We start from the raw sequence: 24335 nt of genomic DNA on the forward strand, positions 1-24335 counted from the left end.
CAGGCCCAGATCAGTCCTTCAGGCCCAGATCAGCCCTTCAGGTCCAGATCAGTCCTTCAGGCCCAGATCAGCCGTCCTTCGGCCCAGATCAGTCCTTAAGGTCCAGATCAGCCCTTCAGGTCCAGATCAGCCTTTCCGGCCCTACCATAACCTGTTACCAATTTTAGACCTAACACTCTTGCTTGTACTATACTTGGAAGTCAACTGTATAATCCTAACTTCATAGAATTCGAGAAAAACACCAAAGAAGGCTAGCTTATTTTCTGAACTTCGACAGGCGGTGAGTTTTCAACTTTAAGCCTTGACACGGCAAAAAGACATGTGCCAGACCAAATATAGACCATTTTGCCCTTCCTTGTTCTGCAAGTTGTACACATCACAATCAACCTTTTTCCTGCTAATAACGTATGTGTTTTCTACGTGCATTAAATATACCTTATCGACATCTGCAAAATAGAAATCATGAATAATCTTTGTCGTAGAGGCGGAAGTCGACGGCTACAACGTATGGTGCGACTGGAATGCAGATGGGTGAAATCGGAAAATGCATGGGTGCGAGTGCATTAAAGAAATCTGATTAATATTTTTTGATCTCGAGGCCCACGCCTTCGAACTTGATAAAAGAAAGAAAGACTTAATCTACAACGTTGAACGATTAATCTACGAGTAGGAATTAGGGTCGTTTAGAATTAAGTGGGGTTCAGATATTTTTCCGAAAGGTTCATTTATCAACGTCGTCGTAGCCAGTATCTTCTCCTTTCTCCGTATATAAGCCCAATGATGTATAAAAAAAATCAGTTTCACAAAATTTTTAATTTTTATGCTAGTGGGTATCCCTAAATTACAATTCCATTTCTCCCTTCTCTGCTACAAGAAGAAAAATATAAGGCAACCCTGACAACAATAAGAAAAATAGAAGTAAATTGTCAACGTCAACGTTAATGTCGAAGTTAATGTCGGCGTTAACTTCGACGGAACTGATCAGTCACGGCTAATCATGCCAAATCACTTACTATAGCCATAAGTGATCAATTACGTCGAAGTTAACGTCGACGTTAACAATTTACGTCTATTTTTCTTATTGTTGTTTTAATAGAGATTTGCTAGTGACCTTCGACGGAACTGATCAGTCGCGACTAATCATGCACAAATCACTTACTATAGCCATAAGTGATCAGTTACGTCAAAGTTAACGTCGACATTAACATCGACGTTAACAATTTACTTCTATTTTTCTTATTGTTGTTTTAATAGAGATTTGCTAGTGTCCTTCGCCAAAGGCTACTTCTCGCTCATCCTTTGCAATAGCATATGATCATGTGATGATAGCCATTAAGGTTGACTTTTGGGAGATTTGTCTTATTCATTGACCATGGTGCAAACTGCAAACTATGTGCGAAGGATGTGCGGAAGTACTTTTCTTCGAAGGTGGCTAGCAATAATAATCCAAAGGTGGGCAGCAATAATAATCGCTGGTAAGTACTTAAGTTTTAAAGAAAAATTACGAGCAAAATGTTGTAAATTAGAGAAATTACAGAAAAATATCAAAAGAAGGTACTTCTATAGAAAAATTATCGAAAAACCTACTAAGAAAATGCATCAAGATATGGAAATTATGGGGAAAATTATTGCTGTATAAAATAAAATATTCCAAACGCACCTATATACATTCCGATCGCACCCATCACATTATTCCAAACGCACCTTACTTTGTATCCGTCGATTCCCGCCTCAACAGCAAAGGTTATTGTTGTATTTACGCTTACATTCACAACGTCGACGTTAACATGAAATGATTTACATTCTTTGGCAGATTTCAAGGTATATTTAATGCAAGTAGAAAAAGAGACGCAATAAGCAGAAAAAGTTGGATGTGATGTGTGCCACTCGGGAACCATGACTCTCCAACAAAGTTTCATTTGCTGTAAAATTATCTTCTCCTCATCTTTTCATTGAATTGCTACTATATAAATACAAGAAAGAGGGAGTGCCACATCACAAGCACACTTACCCACTAACAAGACACATCACAAGTAACTAACTCCCACTACCCTAAACACATTAGCCACACAACTAGTGGCCATTACACTAAAACACATACCAACTACTATGCACTAACTAACCTCACATACAACATAAGAAAATATACATAACATATCACAATCAAGTGGTTAGAATCATTCGATCAAAGCAATTTTTAAGATCCGATTGACGAACACTGAGACCTATTGGGTGAACTGCATAAAATTTATTTGGGTGCCTTTAATACTGCTAAACTTCATTATTTATAGATAAGGGTGCTAACATGTAGAATTTGGGCCTACCTTGGGATCAGGCGGGCCAAACTTGGGCACTTTTTTTAGCCAATGATTAGCGAATAGGGCCAACCCATTGACAGCCGATCCATTCAGCACACCATTGTAGAACCAAAAAAGAGGAAGTTGAAAGAATTGTTTAGAATACTCTTGTTTGTACTATACTCGGAAGTCAACTGTATAATCCTAACCATGGTTTTAAATTTCGACCATAATCCGAAATTTCGGATTTCGGTGGAGACCGACACCGAAATCGATAAAAACCGAAACGGTCATTTATTTTGGCCGAAATTTCAGTTTTTCCAAGATTTGACCCAAAAAATCTGTTTTTTTTTTTAATATTAATTTAATATTTCACCGAAATTTAATATTTAATAAAATATTGGTTTAGGGTATTGTACCAGATTTCGATCGAAATTTCAAAATTTCTGTTGAAATTTTGAAATTTCAAGGTCTGAAACCGGTACCGAGACCGAAATTTTAAACCATGAGCCTAACTTCATAGAATTCTCTTGAACTTGTCATAAATAATGTCCAACGTATGCATATTGACTAGAGATGTTGAAGACTTCAAGGTTCAAAGCTCTCCAGTTTTTATATTATGTCGGCACTTAGCTGAACGTATTAAATAATAGTGAGGCCCATCTCATCGGAATATCCAAACCACTCATTTATTGGGCCCAACGTAAGTAGGTTGGACCCCAAAAAAAATCACTAGAGGCTGATCTCAACGCCCCGATTTATAGAAGTTTCTATAATATGCCATCCTTCTACAGATCAGATGATTACATCACCCTATGGTGATGATTTTTGGGGCACAACAAACAAATGGTTTATATATTTGAACAAGGTGAGCCTCTTTGTATTTTTTTTTTTAAACCACATGATACCCAGATCAGATGCATCATATAAAAACTCTGGGGAGCCTCTAGCTCAATTGATAAAGACTGTGTCTTTGACCTTGAGGTGGGATATTCGATCCCTGCTTACCTTACGAAAAAATCATATAAATACTCGTTGGGCAGCCAATTAGAATTAGAAAAGTGCAGAGTGAAGAAAGGCCGATTAGTCCATCCCTAGCAAACTAAATGCTAAAACGTCCTTAAGAATTGCGTATTATTCCGTAAAACACCCTAAAATAGACGATTGCTAGTTTTCTCTTTTTAACATTTTTCAAAATAACAAAATTACCTATTAACATAACTTCCCTCCAATATTCAATTTATTCAATTATACATTTATAATTAGGGATTTGCCAGCGTCAGAAGGCATTTCGCGGATGGACTGTTGCATGTGAGACCAACCACGCACAGGGACAGAGGGAAAACCCCTCTGACCCCCATTGCGGCTTTCCCAATGACCAATAGTCCCCCAGGTGGAAATCACTGCCTCCACCCCTCCACACAGGCTCACCTTTCAGCAAATATTGTCTTCATCCACGAGGTGGCTGGTCTCACATGCAACAGCTCATCTACGAAATGCCTTTTGCGATAGACGATAGCAAATTCCTTGTAATTATTACACACATTGTATATTAACCGTCCAATTCGCAGAGGTATAAAATAGACAGCACAATATAAAAACCTCCACAGATCAGTGAGTTAGGATCATGGAGTTGATTTTATGGGCAAGCCCTATCTAAGCTGGGGTCCAACAAATGAATGGTTTAGATCACCCAAAAAATGGGCCCATTGTATTTTTGGACTGCACATTATAATTTATCATGTTTAACTAGCAACTTAAATCTTTGGTAAAAAAAATTAAATTAGATTCTATCTACCAAGTTCTATCTCTTTAATTATCTTCATGTGCATTAGATTTGATCTTCCAAGTGCTTAACTTTTAATTTTTTCTTAATCTTAATAAGTGAATCCACTGACACCGTGTTCGGTAATGTTAGCACTTAGCAATATCAGGCCTATTAGGAATTTTTTGCAATTCCGTAAATAATAGTTGGCCTCTAACATATCAGGTTTGAGAGGGAAGAAAAGTAGGTGAATGAGGGAGACCCGAGTGGGAGTTAGATCCAGCTTTTTCGCCTAATCGAAAAAGAATACCCCTTTTTGTTGTCGCGTTGGGGTTAGTTAGAATTGGACCGGTCCAAATGTGGCGGCAGCCAGCCATAAGCTAAATAACACCGACTCCCTCTCGGCTTTCAATGGCTCCACCCGGTTCTGTACTTTATTCTAGGTTATTATTACAGGAGGATTTGCTAGGCAATTTCGCGGAAAGCCATTTTACGGCTCACTTTTGCAGGGAAGAACGGCCACACAGGCTATATTTTATCTGCGATTTGCTAGCGTCCATTGAAGAAGGCATTTCTCTGTTGCATGAGAGAACAACCACCTCAGATGAATTAAATGAATAAGACAAAATCTGATCCTATTTGGCTGCTCTCTCATGCAACAGATGCTCCCCGAAATGCCTTCTGCCGTGGACACTAGCAATTCTCATTTTGTCTTTCTCATTTTATTCATATGAGGTGGTTGTTCTCTCCTACGAAACTGGGCCAACGCCAGATTTCCCACCATATCGGCTTTTATCTGGTGCAAACCTAGTGCACGTATTCTTTGTCATTCTTTTTACAGGTACAACAGGCCCACTCTATTCGATGATCCAGACCATTCATTTGTTGGGCCCTAACGTAAACAGACCCCGAAAATAATTTTCATTCAAAGATTGGAGGGTTATGATCATCCTATGCAGATGATTTTCTTGGCAGAGCTTATTTACATTAGGGCCAAAATCATTAATGGGTTGGATCATCGAATGGAGTGGACCTCATTATATTTTGTTAAGAAAATGCGTACAGAATCGTGCCGGTATAAAAACTCGATCTAAGCTATTTATTTTTAATCCAATGTGAGTCCCTCAAACATAAAAAGTGATTAAGATCATCCGAGGGCCCTCATTTTTTGGAGCACAACCTTTCTACACTGGCTGAGATGTTTATCTTTATTTTTTGTAGTTCCGTGCCTATTAATTTTAGGGAAATGATATCAGCACAACCATGTTTTGATAATTGCACTAACAGATCTTGCCTTTTATTATTTAAACAGCTATCAATAGATATTATGATTCGCCAAGAGGTCTCACTAGTCAATAGAAAAAGAAAAGACAAGCTGAGTTTATGCAAATTATTAAGGGTTTTGCTTGAGACCATCGCAGCGACCGACTATTGCATGAGAGATCTCCCACATAGGATGAATTAAATGAACTAAGACAAAATCTGTTGATAATTGAACCTATGTGGCTGCTCTCTCATGCAACAGCCGGTCCGTGAAATGCCTTCTGCAAAGGTCCCTAGTAAGTCCCAATTATTAATACATCGTAGTGCTAATTTCAGTAGCCTAATCTTATTTCAATAGATGCATCGACTTTATGTTAGGGCCCGTTTGGATACCTCAAATATTGTATTTGGATTTGGAATTGAGTTTTGAATACAGAATGAATAGATCCGGCAGCTCATATTGAGGGGGGGAGAGAGAGAGAGAGGGAAGGAGGTACTTCCTATGGAGGGGAGAGGTTGAGGAGCAGAGAGGGTGAAGGAAACTCCCAGATCTGTGGATTTCCAATTTCTTATTTGCACAGCTTATTTGGAAATTTGATTTTTTTCACTCTCAGTTGTTGAATTGGAAATCCAAGAATTTGATTGGATCCAAATTAAAAATCTTCTTTGCATCCAAATGGACCCTTAATGTTTTATGATGGGAAGTGATATATATTAGCCCCTTTTATTTACTTGGGACTGCCCCTTCTAGTGTATTTATGAGTTGTGACTACTCTTTTAGCACTGGAGGAGGCTGTCCCAGTTAAGAAAAGGGGCAAATATCTCATTCCCATTTTCCAATGCATTCTTATTTTCATTTGTTTCTTCCCATCTGATTTTATATTTCTATTTCTACACAAGTAAAACGATTTGACTAAGTTGGTAGTTCCAAGGTTTTAAATTTTGGTTTCGGACCCCACCAAAATCCTAATTTTGATAGAAATTTCAAAATTTCGGTCGAAAACCGACTGACTAATAAAAATAATATTTTATTCACTACCAAAATCCTTGTAATTATAAAATAATTAAAAAATAAAAAAAAATTGGTCGAAATCCCTAAACTTTCGCCCAAAATTTCGAAAAGGTCGAAATTTCAAAAATTCGTACAAAATAATGAAACGTTTCGGGTATGTGCCATTTCGGTTTCGGTCTCCACCGAAACCCGAAACCCGAAATTTCGGATTTCGGTAGAAATTTAAAACCATTACTCGGTAGTCGGTACTGAGTAGCTTTTTTTAAGGAGTGGCTTAAAAATTGACTTACTCAGCTCAGAGCCGAGCCGAGCGATTCTTGCTTAGGTCAGAGTTGTCTGACTCTGACCCTCGTTAGGTAAACAGACCAAGACTTTTTGATATCTCCACCCCAACATTATTTTAAAAACACCCCTCTCTCTCTCACAGTTTCCACCTCCTTCTCAACTACCTCCTCTTTCCCACCAAACCCCTCCTATATTCCCTTTAAATCATCCCCTTCCTAACCCCTCCTCAGAAATCTCTCTTCTCCTCTGTTTTTCTAAAACTAAAACAGAGAAAAATAAAAGTAGAATCAAAATGGCTCTAAGAGCAAACAGTTCTGCATCTCTCTCCAAATCTCTCCTCCAAACCCAATCAACTTTCCCCTCCAAAACCCACCAACCCTCTCTCCCTCTCATCCCCACCAAACCCATCAAACCAATCTCAGCCGTCCACGCCGCCGAGCCCGCAAAAACCCCAGTAGTCATCACCCCCAAACCCACCACCAGCACCAGCACCACCACAATCCCCACCAAATGGACTATCGATAGTTGGATATCTAAAAAAGCCCTACAACTCCCAGAATACCCAAACGAACAAGAACTCGAATCCGTTCTCCGAACCCTCGAAGACTTTCCTCCGATCGTCTTTGCCGGCGAGGCCCGCCATCTCGAAGATCGGATAGCCGATGCAGCCATAGGCAAAGCCTTCCTTTTACAAGGCGGAGATTGTGCGGAGAGCTTCAAGGAATTCAATGCAAATAACATTAGGGATACTTTTCGGATCCTGCTTCAGATGGGTGTTGTTCTTATGTTTGGCGGTCAGATGCCCGTCGTCAAGGTACTGTATACAAACCCTAATTTGGTGTGTCAATATCAATGTCAATGTCATTGCCAATTGTGGAATTTCCCTTTTTTTAATATTCTCTTTTCTGTATGTGACTGATACACAGTGATGTTTAATGGCCTCTTTGGATACCTCCAAAATCTAGAAATTATTTGCATTTAATCTTGCATGCAATTGGTTTTGTAGTTAGATATGATTATCTGCAAATACTGATTATAATAGTCTTAGAAAGAATACAATTAGTTCTAAATTTATGTTTTCGCGGTCATGGAAATCGAAATATTTCAGTTTCGGTGGAAATTTCGCCCGAAATCTCTTAAATTTCATGGAAATATTCCAGTTTCTCTAAAATTTCAATGGAAATATTTAAAATTTAGGTGGAAATCTTGTCAATAAGCGTAAAAACAAAATTTCGGTGAGATCTCGTAAAAATCCGATTCAATGTGGATTTTGTTTCTGTGGCGGCCGAAACTGAACTATTTCTGCCTTTAAACCATGCAGTCCGTTTGAGAATAAAATTAAATTGCAGGATCTTATTTGACAACCATCCTTATGATTGAAATTGGGATTTTTCTCTGTAGGTAGGAAGAATGGCGGGTCAATTTGCGAAACCCAGATCGGATCATTTCGAGGAGAAGAACGGGGTTAAGCTCCCGAGTTACCGCGGTGACAATGTCAATGGGGATGCCTTTGAAGAGAAGTCGAGAATTCCCGACCCGCAACGGATGATCCGTGCTTATTGCCAGTCCGCGGCAACACTGAACCTTCTCAGAGCCTTCGCCACCGGTGGTTATGCTGCTATGCAGCGAGTCACCCAGTGGAATCTCGATTTCACTGAGCACAGCGAACAGGGCGACAGGTATAATTTTTTCTTAACTCAATGACTCATTCTGAGTCGACCCAGTTCTACTCATTGGGTCATTTCTGAATTGGTTTGTGATGTTTGTCTTCTTGTTGGGCTGATTGGAAAAAACAGGTATAGAGAGCTGGCTCACCGAGTTGATGAGGCGTTGGGTTTCATGGCGGCAGCTGGGCTCACAGTTGATCACCCGATAATGACAACAACCGAATTCTGGACATCGCACGAGTGCTTACTGTTGCCGTATGAACAGGCACTTACAAGGGAGGATTCGACATCCGGGCTTTACTATGATTGCTCTGCACACATGCTCTGGGTCGGAGAACGGACTCGGCAGCTAGATGGTGCTCACGTTGAGTTCCTAAGAGGAGTGGCAAACCCACTCGGAATCAAGGTATATTTAGATATGCAATTTTTGTTTAGTGTGTTGTGGGATAATGGAATTGAATTGAATTGATTTATTTTGATAGAATGGGATCGATAAGTTGGGGTTTGTTTGATTCTGCAGGTTAGCGATAAGATGGATCCGGACCAGTTAGTGAAGCTGATTGAGATTTTGAATCCCCGGAACAAGCCAGGAAGAATTACAGTGATTACGAGAATGGGAGCAGAGAACATGAGAGTAAAGCTTCCTCATCTGATAAGGGCGGTTCGCCGAGCTGACCAAATTGTCACCTGGGTCAGTGATCCTATGCATGGAAACACCATCAAGGCACCTTGTGGACTCAAAACACGCCCTTTCGACGCCATTAGGGTATATTAAACTATCTCTCTCTTCCTCTTCTGTTGCTTAATTATATCCTTCCCTTGATTTTTCTAGGTTCTTCACTTCTCCTTATATGATACTGAGCATCGAGTTTTAATGCATAGATAAATCTCTTCATTGAGCATGTGGGGAATGGCAGGAACTTTCCATTCAATTAGATTTGGAACTATTCACTAAAATTTGATGTATAAGTTGTCTCTACGATCTCAAAACTATACACTGAATTTCAATGTATATATGTAAGTCCAACAAGTGTACATGCCGACTGTCAGATATAATGAAACTCAAATATACCCCAATACAATTAAGTATAACTTAAGTTAGAAAAATACCAATGTTAAAGGTAAAAATACCCTTTAGTAGGGGTTTTTTTTTTTCCTTGTTTCTTGCATGTACCGACATTCTCATTCTGCGGGACGTCTTGTCCCCTGTACCGACTTTGTTGTTTCATGCAATATAATCGTTAATTAAAAAAAAAAAACAATATTTAACATTACCCAAACTATGAGGAGAAGATAGGCTGGTCTACTCTATATTCCTTCAAATTCCGAGCTTACAAGAATAAAATATCATATCAATCAAAAGGTACCTTCCATGAACCGGCATCCTAACACATATTTTGTGTGTAGCATGCTGACAAAAAGTCTCTGAGATCCAGTGATTGAGAGAGTAGAAAAGAGACTTTCTCCTTGGAAGAAAAGGATGCTCTCTCTTGGGAGTAGAATCACCCTCAGCAAGGTTGTGCTTGATAATCTCCACATCTATTACACATTGTTCTTTCAATGCCTTCGGTCAGTGATTGAGAGAATCAAATAACTTCAAAGAAACTTTCTATGGAACGGCAATGAGGCAACCATGAAGTACCACTTAGTTCTTCAGGATGAGGTGTTCATGTAAGAGGCAACAGATCTTGGCGATTAAACATTGAGAAAATCACAGAAACAATATGGATTGAATTTAAATGAGAAAAATCATACCGGAAGCCATGAATTGGGTTTTTCTTTCTCTCTGAGTTTCTCTTCGCTACACAACCGTCGGTGATGGGGACCGGTTTCTTTCTCTTCAAGCGTGGATTCTCAAAGATTCAAAACGAATTTGTTGTGTGCAAATAGGACCCAAGAGTTCCCTTTTATAAGCGTTTGTGGGAAGAGATGCGACTCCTCATCACGCCCATCCCTCTCCCCAAACGTCTCTTTACGTTCATACCTTTTCACATAAAGTCTTTTCATTAATGACTTTTCACAAAACCAATTAACTAACCAAATGATCTTGACCATCGATCTTGCAAAAGCCACATCCACCGTTAGGATTATTTCCTAACATTCTCCCACTTGGCTAGCAAGATCTTTGAGCCAAACATAAGGATCATAACTTTAAATTAGTTAGATAATAAACCCAACATTCCGTTTAGCAAAACTACCAACAATAAACCATGTAACCATTGGGTCACCAACTCTACCCAATAGCCTACCCCATGATTATATTATTAGTAATTCTTACTAACATGAATGTAAAAGTATACATGCATAAGATGTAAACATGGTCCAAAACAGTCATACAGACACATTCTACCTCTTATTAACAATCCATTTACAAAATGTGCACGAAATGGAGCGGTAGAAAATAATCATAATATATATCAGAATCATAAAATATAATGTGATCACAACAGTGTATCTCAATACCAAATGCAGACTCCCACTATCATAGGCTATCAAAAGTGTCAACCAATCCCATGCGCGCTACATGCTCTCTGAAGAGCTTTGGTGACAAGCCTTTAGTGAAGGGATCCGCCAACATAAGTGCGGTGCTTATGTATTCCACAGATACATGCTGATTCTGAACTCTTTCCCTTAGAACAAGATACTTTAGATCTATATGCTTCGAGCCGTCTCCAGACTTGTTGTTCTTGGAAAAGAAAACTGCAGCGGAATTATCACAGAGAAGTTTCAGCGGCCTCTCAATAGAATCAATCAAATTAAACCCTGAAAGAAAATTTCGCAGCCATAAGGCATGAGCCGAAGCCTCCGAACATGAAATAAACTCTGCCTCCATAGTGGATGAAGACGTCATTCTCTGCTTGACGCTTCTCCAAGAAATAGGTCCTCCTGAAAGCATAAAAATATAACCAGAAGTGGACCGATGGGTGTCCCGACAACCAGCGAAGTCGGAATCAGAATAGCCAATCACCTCAAGGCTATCTGATCTCCTAAATGTGAGCATGTAATCTGAAGTCCCTCGCAGGTAACGCATAACCTTTTTGGCTGCCTTCCAGTGATCCAGACCTGGGTCACTTTGGTATCTACCAAGCATGCCAACTGCAAATGAAATATCTGGACGGGTACAGACCTGAGCATACATGAGACTACCAACAGCGGAAGCATAAGGAATATGTCTCATCTCATCCCGTTCCAGTGCGTTCCTGGGACATTGTAACTGACTGAATACATCACCCTTAACTATAGGGGCAAGACTAGGGGAGCACCTCTCCATGCTGAATCTCTTAAGGACTTTTTCTATATAGGTCTTCTGAGACAATCCCAGCAATCCTCGAGTCCTATCTCGATGAATCTCTATTCCTATAACATAGGAAGCTTCACCAAGATCTTTCATATCAAAATTCCTTGAGAGGAATTGTTTTGTTTCTTTCAGCATGCCTAGGTTACTACTGGCAAGTAGTATATCATCAACATATAACACTAGGATGATGAATCGACTCCCATTAACCTTAAGATATATGCATTGATCTACAACATTTTCCTTGAACCCAAAACTAGACACTACCTCATGAAATTTCAGATACCACTGCCTAGAAGCCTGCTTAAGTCCGTAAATGGACTTTTTAAGCCTACAGCTTAGGTGCTCTTCGCTCTCAGCCTTAAAACCTTCAGGCTGAATCATATAGACATCTTCATGAAGATCACCATTTAAAAAAGCAGTCTTCACATCCATCTGGTGTAACTCTAAGTTATAATGAGTCACCAAAGCCATGACTATCCTCAAAGAGTCTTTCCTTGATACTGGAGAGAAAGTCTCTTTAAAGTCTATTCCTTCTTTTTGAGTGAACCCTTTAGCGACTAGTCTGGCCTTATATCTTTCAATACCGCCCTTAGAGTCTCTTTTGGTCTTGAAGACCCATTTACAGCCTACAGGCTTGACCCCTTTAGGTAACTCGGTAAGTTCCCAGACACGGTTCTTTTCCATCGAGAGCAACTCATCCTTCATGGCTTCAAGCCACTGAGCTGATCGGTCGCTATTTATGGCCTGACCAAATGAAAGTGGATCATTATCCATTTCACCGTCGTAGTCACACTCGTTTAGATAGACAACATAGTCATCAGAGATGACTGACCTCCTCTCTCTCTGTGACCTACGCACAGATTGCTCAGCGACAATCGTTGCTGGAGCATCAGGAATGTGGGGCGAAACCTCCAATGTGCCATCTGGTGCATCAATATCCTCAGGTGGAGGAATCGACACTACTCTTTCTTGGATTACCGGTATTGGAACAAATATCCGGTTCTCCTCAAAAGTAAGTGACCTAGGCACAAAACTCCCACTGAGATCACCATCCTCTAAGAATACAGCGTATCTTGTCTCTACAATCCGGGTGCTATGAGTAGAACTATAGAACCTATAACCCTTAGACCGTTCAGGGTAACCTATGAAGTAACAAGAGATGGTCCTAGCATCTAACTTTCTCAACTGGGGGTTATAAACTTTGGCTTCAGCCATACAGCCCCAAACATGCAAATATCCTAGCTTAGGCTTTTTACCGGCCCATATAACTCATAAGGGGTCTTAGCCACAGCTTTACTCGGTACACGGTTTAGGATATGAACGGCTGTTTTCAATGCTTCTCCCCACAAGGACTCAGGCAATGGTGAATTGCAAATCATGCTCCTCACCATATCCATAAGAGTACGGTTTCGTCTCTCAGCAACACCATTTTGCTCAGGTGTACCTGGCATCGTGTACTGAGCGACAATACCGTTCTCCTGTAGGTAAAGTGCGAACGCACCTGGACTGCGGCCCGTATCGGAATATCTGCCATAGTATTCCCCACCTCTATCGGACCTCACAACCTTAATCTTCCGGTCAAGTTGTAACTCAATCTCAGCCTTATAGATCTTAAAAGTATCCAGTGCTTCCGACTTTTCTTTGATGAGATAGACGTAGCTAAAACGTGAAAAGTCATCGATAAAGGTAATGAAATATCTCTCGCCACTTAGGGCAGGAGTAAGAAATGGCCCACATATATCAGTATGAATAACTTCTAACAGGCCGGTACTCCTAGTGGCGCCCTTCTTACTAGTTTTGGTTTGTTTACCCTTAAGACACTGCCTACAAATCCCGAAATCAGAAAAGTCAAGAGGAGGAAGAACTCCATCCTTCACCAGTCTTTCCATACGACTAATGGAAATGTGGCCTAAACGCTTATGCCACAAACTGGAAGAGTTTTCATCAACTCGACCCCGTTTATTGCCACGGTAACTGATTTCCTCATTCACATGCATGGATAACAGAGAATGTGCAAATGAGCTATCTAAATAAATCATATATAGATTGCCCACAAGAGGACCAGAACCAACAACATTGGAATCATGGAGTAATGTAAAACCTTTATTCCCAAACTTAAATTCAAATCCAAAGGAAACAAGTTTGGATACAGATATAAGGTTTCTGCTCATGGCAGGTACATAAAATGTGTCTTCCAAATACATAATGAAGCCACTATCTAATACAAGACGAAAAGTGCCAATAGCCTTGATGTCTGCTTCTACTCCATTTCCCATCTTAATGGTTCGCTCCCCTTTCTTGAGTCTCCGTCTCTCTTGAAATCCCTGCAAGGAATTCGAAATGTGAAAAGTGGAACCTGTATCTATCCACCAGGTATTTCTAGGAGCATCTACAAGGAAAGATTCATGACAAACAAAAACTGAATTATTACCTTTCTTATGCAGCCACTCTTCATACTTGGAGCACTCTTTCTTTATGTGACCAAGTTTCTTACAGAAATGGCACCTAATGCGACTTTTCATCCCACCGGTCAAGCCCTGAGCCGAACCACTTGCTACCTTCTTCTTGCCTTTCCCAAAGCCCTTTCCTTTGGTTTTCTTCTTGAAGTGACCCTTCGATGTTCCCTCTGTGGTGTAATGAGCACTTTCAGGTTGTTCGGTCTTCAACCTCTCTTCTTCTTGAACACACATGGCTATGAGTTCACTCATTTCCCACTTCTCTTTCTGCGTATTGTAATTAATTTTAAATAGAGTAAACTGCGCAGGAAGAGATGTCATCATGAAATGAACAAGGAAACCCTCAGAGATCTCCATGTTCATTTTCTTTAGCTGGGAGGCCATGTCATTCATTCGCATAATGTGCTCTCTCACACCACTACTACCATTGTACTTCATAGTGATCATCTTCATCATCAGTGTACTGGCAAGAGCCTTAGACGATCCCTTAAACTGATCCTCTACTGCCTGTAGGTACTCGCTAGCAGTAAATTCCTCATTTTCCTCTGAGTCGGGAATGCCTCCTCGGATAGAGGTAGAGATCGTGCTTTTCATAATCATAAGGCTCATGCGATTTGACCGTTCCCATTTTTCATAGGTAGCCAAATCCGCAGCAGTACTTTCATTAGAAGGCACTTCAGGTTTGTCATTCCTAAGTGCATAATCTAGGTCCAAACAACCTAAGACTATGTGAATATGATCCTTCCATTTTCCAAAATTAGTCCCACTCAAAACCTCGATCCCGGACAAATAACTAGAGATAGAACTAGGGTTCAATGCTGTAGACGAAAAAGACAGACAGTTACAATTTTGCTCACTATCTAAGACACCATTTAAATCCACAAAAGGAGTTTATTCAGTAAAATCCACGATTTAATGTAATCCAACTTTAAAATAAATGACTAAAGTAAACAGAAACACAAAATACATAAGTGTGTTCTTGATGGAGCACCCGGTGTGTCACCGTGGGATGTCCGTTGGGCCATGCCACGATACACAAGTGGCTCCATTTTTAAGTCAATTTATCTTTAGGGAAGTTAGTTGGATTGCCTAGAATCACAGAAACACATAAATGTGATTCTAGGGAGACACCAGCGTATCATCATGGGTCGTCCGTTGGGCCGTGCCACGACACACATTTGGCTCTCATCCATGAGACTAACTAGGGCCAAATAACTCTATACTTAAGGTACACATCACCGTTGGGCAGAAGCGCAACCCCAAACCAAGTTATCCAGGCCTAGCCCTCTCACACCGCATATTTGTGCAAAGCAACAGTCATCCGTTGGGCTGAGTGTTGCTCTTGGACAAATGGACGGAATTTAAAGTGGTTTTGTAGTTCATAATGTGTCACTATATGCGACACTGTTCTTTATTTAAACCACTAATCCTAAGCGATTCCGTTTCCCAGTCGGAATCACAATTCTTTGTTCATTCACAACTAAAATAATGAACAAAGTGTACAAACATGTGTACATAAAACCCGTTTTCAAGTTCCATGAAAAACAGACATCAAATTTGGGTTCAGAGGGGTGGAAATCCCCTAAATCTGGATTTACCCGGCCCAAAACCCAAAAATAATTTGACTCAAAATCAAACAAATAAAACCAAATTTTGTTGAATTTACACTGTAACCATATAATACAGTGCTCATATGAAAAAACTGACTCCAAAAATGGGTTCAGGAGGGTTCCAAACCCCTAGAACCAATATTAGCCGGACCCAAAACCTCAAAAAATGCTAGAAATGGCCCAAAAAAGGTCCCTGGGCCGATTTGGGTTGGGTCTGCTGGGCCCAGACAGGTTTTATGGGCCTTATCGGTTAACTGGGCCTTTCAAAAATCGCGGATCCTTGATGGATCCTTAACGGGCCTGCGCGGCCCATCGGCCCATCACTATTCATCATCTTCTCCAACAGCAGTTACAAATTCCAGAAAATCCCAAAAAAACAACAAATTTCAATTTCAATTTCTGGGTTCGTTTGATATCGGATTTAGGCACCGTTTGTTGCATTGGACTCGTCTCTCGACGAACTTCACATCCATACCGGAAAATCACCGGTCGGAGCAACCGTTTTCCGGCGATGTCAAAAATTCCCAAAAATAAATAAATTTTTTTAATCATATTTTCTCGCCTTTTTCTCGCTAGAACCGTGGCTCTGATACCACATGTAAGAGGCAACAGATCTTGGCGATTAAACATTGAGAAAATCACAGAAACAATATGGATTGAATTTAAATGAGAAAAATCATACCGGAAGCCATGAATTGGGTTTTTCTTTCTCTCTGAGTTTCTCTTCGCTACACAACCGTCGGTGATGGGGACCGGTTTCTTTCTCTTCAAGCGTGGATTCTCAAAGATTCAAAACGAATTTGTTGTGTGCAAATAGGACCCAAGAGTTCCCTTTTATAAGCGTTTGTGGGAAGAGATGCGACTCCTCATCACGCCCATCCCTCTCCCCAAACGTCTCTTTACGTTCATACCTTTTCACATAAAGTCTTTTCATTAATGACTTTTCACAAAACCAATTAACTAACCAAATGATCTTGACCATCGATCTTGCAAAAGCCACATCCACCGTTAGGATTATTTCCTAACAGTTCAATCCAATTAAAGAAGTGGGTATGGGTTTTAGAAGATTAAGACTGATCAATAAGACACTTCCGGAAAATGATTGTGAAAATTTAGGATGGAGAGAGATAACCTTTGGAAGATGGTGTTCGAGTCTAGTCATGGGTCCAACTTTGGGCTTGGAAGTCCAAGAACAATATTAGAATACAAAGATTTTCAATCTAGCATGACATTAGGAAGTACAAGCATCATTTTTAGGAGGGGATTAGATTTAGAGGTGGCAATGGAGAAAAAGATCAGATTTTGGATGGATGAATGTTGTGGATGCATACCTTTGAAAGAGAATTTTTCTGGGCTCTTTAGGGTGATTGCTCGTCTTCCACGAGGAAAGTGTGGGTTTCCAAGGCTCCGCAGAAAATCAAGGCCTTATGTTAGACAACTTTTGTGGAAAAGATCCTCATTGTAGATCATCTGACAAAAAATCATTATTAATCATTGGCTCATTGCACTGTGTATTGTTGGTGACGAGTCTATTGACAACCTCCTGGCTTAGTTTGCGTTCGCGCGAGAGATTTGGAACTTTGTTTTTTGGTCTCTTCGTTGTTACTTGGGTCATTCTAGGTCATATAACAGATCGTTTTGAGGCTTGTGGATTCGCTTCATGGTCTTCTAGAGGTGTAGAACCTTTTGGAATCTCACTTTTGTTGTAATTTGGTTAGTCTGGAAGGAAAGGAATGGAACGGTTTTTAAAGGTGTATATAGCAACAGGCATGGCATTCAAAGGTAAATTCTTTCTATTATGATGATCCAGTGGGCTTCGTACCTCCATATGTTCAGAGACTATCCAATGATCTCTTTTTTATATATCCTGGGATGAGATCCTGTCAAGCTAGGAAGGAGCGGCCTAGCCCCAATTGGGACCCTCTTCCTGTGGGATTTTGAAAGTTGAATTTTCATGGTTGGACCGGTCTGGCAGGCATTGGGGTCTAAGCCCGAGAGATTAGGTGGGCCTTCTCCGGGGCCATTGGCAAGAGACTCCAACGAGGCAGACGTGCGGCTCTTCTCTATGGTATCCTCTTTGTTGACCAGGCCTTGCTTGATCACCTTATCATTGACGAGGATTCCCTCAATATCATCAAATGGGTGATATAATTTTAGGATGAAACTTCAGAAAATACTAGAATAAGCATAAGTGCACGCTTAAAAACCATCACATAAGCAAGACTGACATCCATAATGGTTTAACAACATCGACCATACCACATTTCAACCACATTTCAGTACATACCATATTTCACTATAATTCATATAAATATTGATATATAATCAATATTCTACATTTTACATGCAATTCATATAAATATAATTATGCAACCTATACCACTAATACACTTACGGTTTTGGTCTTGGTATGTGTTTTGGTTTCGGTATGCATTTCTGTGAGGTTGGAAATGGTGGAAATTTAAAACCATGCAAATTATATTTACCATCATTTGTTTCTTTTCCATAGGTAACCCATATGCTAATTTTATTTCCTGCCTTTTTTTCCCTTCTTCCATTATGTCCTTTCTGGCATGGTAAATGAAGAACAAGCCCTCCTTGTTAGGATCTGAATCTCCATCATTGACTTGCTATGTTTTGGACTGCATGAGATCTATAATGTAGGCCCTGTTCGTTTTGGATTTTGAGATTGATTTTGGGTCCAAAACTGGTTATTGGACTCAAAATTAAATGCAATTTTGAGTCCAATAATCAGTTTTGGATTTGAAATGGATTCTCAAAATCCAAAACAAAGCAGGGCCCTAGAGTATGTAACATGTATAAACAATGCACATATGCAAGGAAATTGATTCAGTACAATTTTTTTTCAGTGGCAAATTGATTCAGTTTATACACTAAGATAGTATATAAACCATTTTAACTGTCGACGCATTACACATACCCATCAATTTAAATCTTTGCACCGAAGTTAAGAATAAAAACCATTGCAACTGTCTATCAATCTTGACTTTATGATCGATCTGGGACATGGCCCAACAAGCCAAAGATTCCTGAACTTGGATTTTAGAAGAAAATTTCTACGATTTTACGTGATTGGATTCAATCTTCTATGATTCTGTCTGTTCCCTCTAGCACTTTATTATCTCTCAAATCAGATCTGTTTTAATTTCTAATAAATGTGTGGTATAATTTACTCACCAGGCCGAGGTGCGTGCCTTCTTTGACGTGCATGATCAAGAAGGGAGCCACCCGGGAGGCGTCCATCTCGAGATGACTGGCCAGAATGTGACAGAGTGCATCGGAGGGTCCCGCACTGTGACCTTTGACGACCTGGGCTCGCGATACCACACCCATTGTGACCCGAGGCTCAATGCCTCCCAATCACTTGAGCTCGCCTTTATAATAGCCGAACGACTCAGAAGGAGGAGGATCGGAACGCAGCTCGCCACCTCGTTGGGGCTCTAAGGTAAAACAGAGGGTGGTGATGATCATATGGTGTTATTTTCTTAATTAATGCCCTTTAGTATTTAGTAACATAATCTTATCTTTGTTTGGTTTATTTATGTGTATATTTGAATGAACAAAATGGGTTTGAAACTTTATGGAGAGAATAAAACAAAGGTTACTGAATTTTCCACATGGGAAGGAAAGGTTGTGTATTTGGTTTGTTTGGAATGGTTTGAAAAATGTAATATTTGTAGTGTAAGTAACACAGTACACGCTTTAGCCGGTGTGTGCACTCCTCACAGCTAGACCTGAGAAATGGGTGGGCCGGGCTGGGTTTCACACAACCTGTATGGGTCCGGGTCTTACGGGCCCGGTCATAAATGACCTGGAGTTTGACGGGTCACAATTTGGTGAACCCGGACCCCACCTGTACGCGGGTCATCCAGTTTTTTCTGCTTTTTTATTCCCATGCTAAAATAGGGTGATCCAAACCGTCCATGTGATGGGCCATAATGTAAATAGGTTGTGCCCGAAGAATCATTTCCATAGGATGATCTTAGCCATATCTATGGAGGAATTGCGTTTTATTATTATTTATGGAAACGTCTACAGATCATAGGGCTAGGATCATCCTATGGCAATGATTTTTGGGGCACAAAGTATTTAAGTTGTGTTACGTCACATGGACGGTTTCGGTCATGTGACCCTGTACGGACCGGGTCAAATTTCGAACTTATTGACAAGGACCCATACATTACAGGCGGGCGGGGTGGACCTGCGGGTCAGGGTCACTTGGGTCGGGGTCACTTATTGCCATGTCTACTCACAGCTGTCTAATTATGATATCACATGGTGGCAGAGTGGGACGCATCACCTGCTCAAGTGTATAGATTTATGGCTGGAGTTTATTGGCAGAATGGGACCCACCAGCTGCTCAAGTGTATGGATTTATGGCCTATGCACTATAATTGGGAATACGGGCTATGCACCAGGACAGTTTTCAGTTTTTCACTGAGTATATCGTGGTCCTGAATATTCGGTGTATGCGCTCACTGACACTGATTGGCTTGCAATTGCTTGCTGGTTTAAGCGCTGGGCTACCCTGATGGTGGAGAAAGCGTATACATCGCGAAACGAAGTATAATAAGCCAAGATTCATTCAGCCCTCTGACTTGGGAGTTGGGGCTCATTTGCAGGTGAAATATGCGGGTCCCTTTTTTTTTGGGTAGGTAAATCTGAGGGTCCCTATGATGGCTACAAGGAGCATATACACACAAGCATGGCATATGCGCATTAAAGTTGGTGGGAGCAGTCGTGTTTTATCCACCTAACCCCTTTCACATCTCATTAGTTTTTAACTGGACACACAGGGACGCTCATTAGGTGTTTTGTCTCCTATACAAGCAACTCTCATACGTCCACTCATCTCTCTTTACATTCGATTTGTAAAGCTTTCTTCTTCGAATGATCCTAACCATTCGATTTGTTGAGGTTCCATATAATCGTTTCTAGAGAGCCGTCTATTTGTATAGCTTATAAGAGGGTAAAGGTTATCTTATGGAGAAGATTTTTGGAGTGTACATCTACTATGGAACCGAAAAAATGAATGGTTTAGATCATCCAAATTAGTAGGCCCCGCTACCCATTTTGCTGTCCGTGCCCGCAGAAATACACGCCCTTTTGGGTGAGGAATGCTTTGGGTCTTCCTCTCTGACACTCTTCCAGGGACAGAACATAAGATGTGTTTGGCAATGATTCTGATTCTGATTCTGCTTTTAGATTGATTCTGTGTTTTTATCCTGGTTCTAAAATCAGAATCACAATTGTCACTGTTTGAGATTTTGACAATCGATTGTGAGTCCAATAATTGGTCTGGGGCTCACAATCAGTTGTAAAACTCTCAAACAAACAGGGTGATATATTACTACTATTTTCAGGAGCTGCCAGGAAGACATGCCCCGTTTCAAGAAGATAGACTTGCCATATGAGCCACGTTCCTTTACTTTTTGAATAATGACAAATAGGGCTGCAACAGGGTCGGGTTGGGTCGGATTTTTCAAAACCCTAGCCCGTCAGATTTTTCAAAACCTTAGCCCAACCCTGGATCCCATTATCTCAGCCCTGACCTGCCTTGACCCTGAGTCAGGACCGCAAAACCTCAACCCATTGCCCGCCCTAATTGGCCCTGATTTGGCGGGGCGGGGCTGGCCCTGATTGACCCTAGTGCAAATACCTATTAAGAGTGCCAAAAATAAAGCAATCACGTATCATATAGAACAAAATGATCAATAAACAGAGAAAGGGAACAAAATAAGACAATATGAATTCAACAACATGACGGGCAACAGAGACAATTAATAATAATAATCTAAAGCAACATCACTCCAAGATAATAGAAAACATTAGCAAAAGAAACATGCACAAATGATACAATTCTATAATAGAAAACTTAGGGTCAGGCCAGGTCGGGTCAGGTTGACCCGAGGTATTAACCCTGAACCTGATCCGACCCTAAGTTAGGGGCTAAAAAATGAACCCTAACCCGCCCTCAGGGCTGGAAAATCCAGCCCAGACCCTGTTCGGGCTCAGGACAGGTTAGGGAGTAATGTCCTAATCTATTTTTGGTTGGTGGGCGACTTGAGATAGGACCCTTGACCTGCAGTCCTGCACGTGGCCACCCTTAAACTAAACATAGGATTAAAAGGTGCTTTTAGACTTATGAAAGTTACGAAATTTGAGATGACAATCAGATTTTGGTACTTGATAAGTGCAGAACATAATAATGGAGGATGACCTCTTTCATTTTTGGGTGCACAAATGAAAGCAGTGAAAATGGTTTAATACAGAAGTAGAGTAGTATTATTATCAAGATATAACCAAGTAAAAGCTAATTTATGAACCAAATTAAAAAATGAGACAATTTATTAGGATCAAAGCAACAGGGCATATACAAGTTATGGACTTTATTAAAATAAAACCCAAGTATTTAAATATAAATCATTTACCAAGGCCTAAGGAAAAATGATAGAAGGTAATGCAAAATAAAATTTTCAATACACAAGTGACTGATTCCAAAGAGGGGCTTAATAAATTCATATAGACTTAGACCTCAAGATGATACAGGTCTGATTTCACCTATGTTTATCAAAATTAATTCAATCATAGTGCACTGGTAAGAGAGCAATGGGTAGTATTCTCTTATGAAAATAAGGTCCAATATCACCATAAAAGTGATAGCTGATGATAGAAACACAATGGAGGGTTCTCTAAATGAGGAACTTTTTGAGGTAAATGAGATATTTAGCAATACAGATTAGCAGGACATAAAGGTGGATTCTGACCTCAATACAGTTGAGTGAATCACAAACTAAAAATCGTGGCTGCAACTGATGGTGTTCATTACATATATATTGCCCTGACTTTATGGGAATATTAAATCCAAAATCGAATGTAATAAGGAGGTCATTTCTGAGAGTAGCTGTTTACTTCTGTATTAGCAGTAACTATACACTTTAAATCAAGCAAAAATCAAAACTATAGAGTATATACATCTGTACAATCAGCAACTTTTCTACACTAAATAAGGCCGGAGATCCAACACAAAGCAAATGCACATAAACTAACATCATTTTTAAAAGTAAAGACAATACTGCGAAATTTGAGCAACATCCACAAGACACATGCCCAATCGTTCAAACACAAGTGTCAAAAACCACAAAAATTCAGAGCAAATTCATAGAATGCATTAACAACACCTGATGAGAATTAGAAGTTCAAATACTATCTACTATTCTCAGAAAATCTCACAAATGCAGACTAAAATTATGAAATAAATGAATCAAATAAACATACCTATTCCCTCAAGATTATTTTGAAGAATTCTTGAGTCTTTTTCCTTCCTCTCCAGCTCTTTTGATTTACTACTGTTTAAAATGAATTCTCCTGTTCGATCTAAATTCCACAAACATAATCTTGCTACGAAACTTGAATCAAATAAATTTGTGAAAACAAATGATTTAGACGAGATCTGCTAGGTTTAAGTCAAGAATTCTCAGATGTGATCTTCTCATTGATCAAAGACAAACGGATCTGAACTAAAACAACTTGACCTAAGGTTATGGCTTGAGTTTAAAGCTCAAAAATTGGATGATTATTTAAAGAGGAAATCAGACACAAAAGAGACACCTATGCAGAATCAAGTGCATAAATGAGATTTTGAAACTAGGAAAACGGAAATACTTAGGTCTTCTTATGAGAGGACAAAGAAAATTAGCAAAGCAATCAGGAAGATTATGCTAGCCGGCTATCAGCCGGAGCACAGGTAAGCTTGCCGGAATCCATTAGAGTTAGCCGGAGAAGAAAAGATCCACCGGAAAGGAGATAAAAGATGTGCGAGGTGAGGATGGCTGGACGGAGAAGAAGATCGGAGTTTTGATCGGAGTCTCGCACATGATTGACCGGAAAAACACCACCGGAGAAGAAGAAAAGAACGAATAAGGTTTTGAAATCTCAGATCTATACTCTCTCTCTCTGTTTCTCTCTCTTCAACGAAAATTTTCTTCTTTTTGCTTTTTTTTTTTCAAAAAATGAGATAAAACCTGTACTTTTAGACATTTCGAAAATTGATATTCGCACCCTAATTGATAAGGCGCGCGAAAAATTGATACAGCGCGCCCGCATTTTTTGTCCTATTTAGCCCAGGCTCGGCCTCATCCAGGATAATCCACCCCCCTTTTGGTTTATACTACGGACACTCTCCCATCTCGTTCGCTAGGCAAACACACTCGAAATTCGACGAAATTTTACAGGGACCTTGGTGGGACCCTAACCTATCATGGGGTGAAATTTGGGATCCTAAAGCATTGGTTTGATAGGGTTTTGTTCAAACTGAAAGGATTAGGGCACGGTCAAAATGGGGTGTCTACAAATTGGCTAGAGTCTTCATATATTTTTCTCATTATATTAAGAGAGAACGAATGTTTTTTAAGTCTTAATTAAGAAAATTGGTTATTACAAGAAAAATCAATTTCTAGAGAGGAAAGAACCCTAACCTATTAAAGAAAATAAGGAATTCATAAGAAATGAAATAAGAAAAAAAAACTAACCCAATGCATACGTGGTTGAGAGAAAAGCCCTGGAATATCTCTCTATCTTCGCCCTAAATCACACAAATCCCGAAATTCCTATTAGAAGAAGATTAGATTCTTCTATCTTTGCCCTAAAACATGAAAATAA

The 24335-nt window shown here is 40.0% G+C and overlaps 2 protein-coding genes across 2 annotated transcripts; one reads left to right on the forward strand and one right to left on the reverse strand.

The window, feature by feature from the left end:
• Positions 1-6776: 6776 nt before the first annotated feature.
• LOC143848665 (phospho-2-dehydro-3-deoxyheptonate aldolase 1, chloroplastic-like) lies at positions 6777-19290 on the forward strand. Its single transcript, XM_077357658.1, has 5 exons — positions 6777-7436; positions 8024-8301; positions 8419-8695; positions 8810-9055; positions 18855-19290. Exons 1-5 carry the CDS (start codon positions 6915-6917, stop codon positions 19116-19118), a joined length of 1587 nt encoding a protein of 528 aa, XP_077213773.1. The 5' UTR covers positions 6777-6914; the 3' UTR covers positions 19119-19290.
• On the reverse strand, positions 13840-14746 carry LOC143848666 (uncharacterized). Its single transcript, XM_077357659.1, has 2 exons — positions 14019-14746; positions 13840-13911 (listed from the first exon to the last, which is right to left on the reverse strand). Exons 1-2 carry the CDS (start codon positions 14650-14652, stop codon positions 13865-13867), a joined length of 681 nt encoding a protein of 226 aa, XP_077213774.1. The 5' UTR covers positions 14653-14746; the 3' UTR covers positions 13840-13864.
• Positions 19291-24335: the final 5045 nt, after the last annotated feature.

Source organism: Tasmannia lanceolata, unplaced genomic scaffold (genome assembly GCF_043159265.1).
Source record: "Tasmannia lanceolata isolate RefF3 unplaced genomic scaffold, GAP_Taslan_0.1 ptg000016l, whole genome shotgun sequence".
NCBI lineage: Eukaryota > Viridiplantae > Streptophyta > Magnoliopsida > Canellales > Winteraceae > Tasmannia > Tasmannia lanceolata.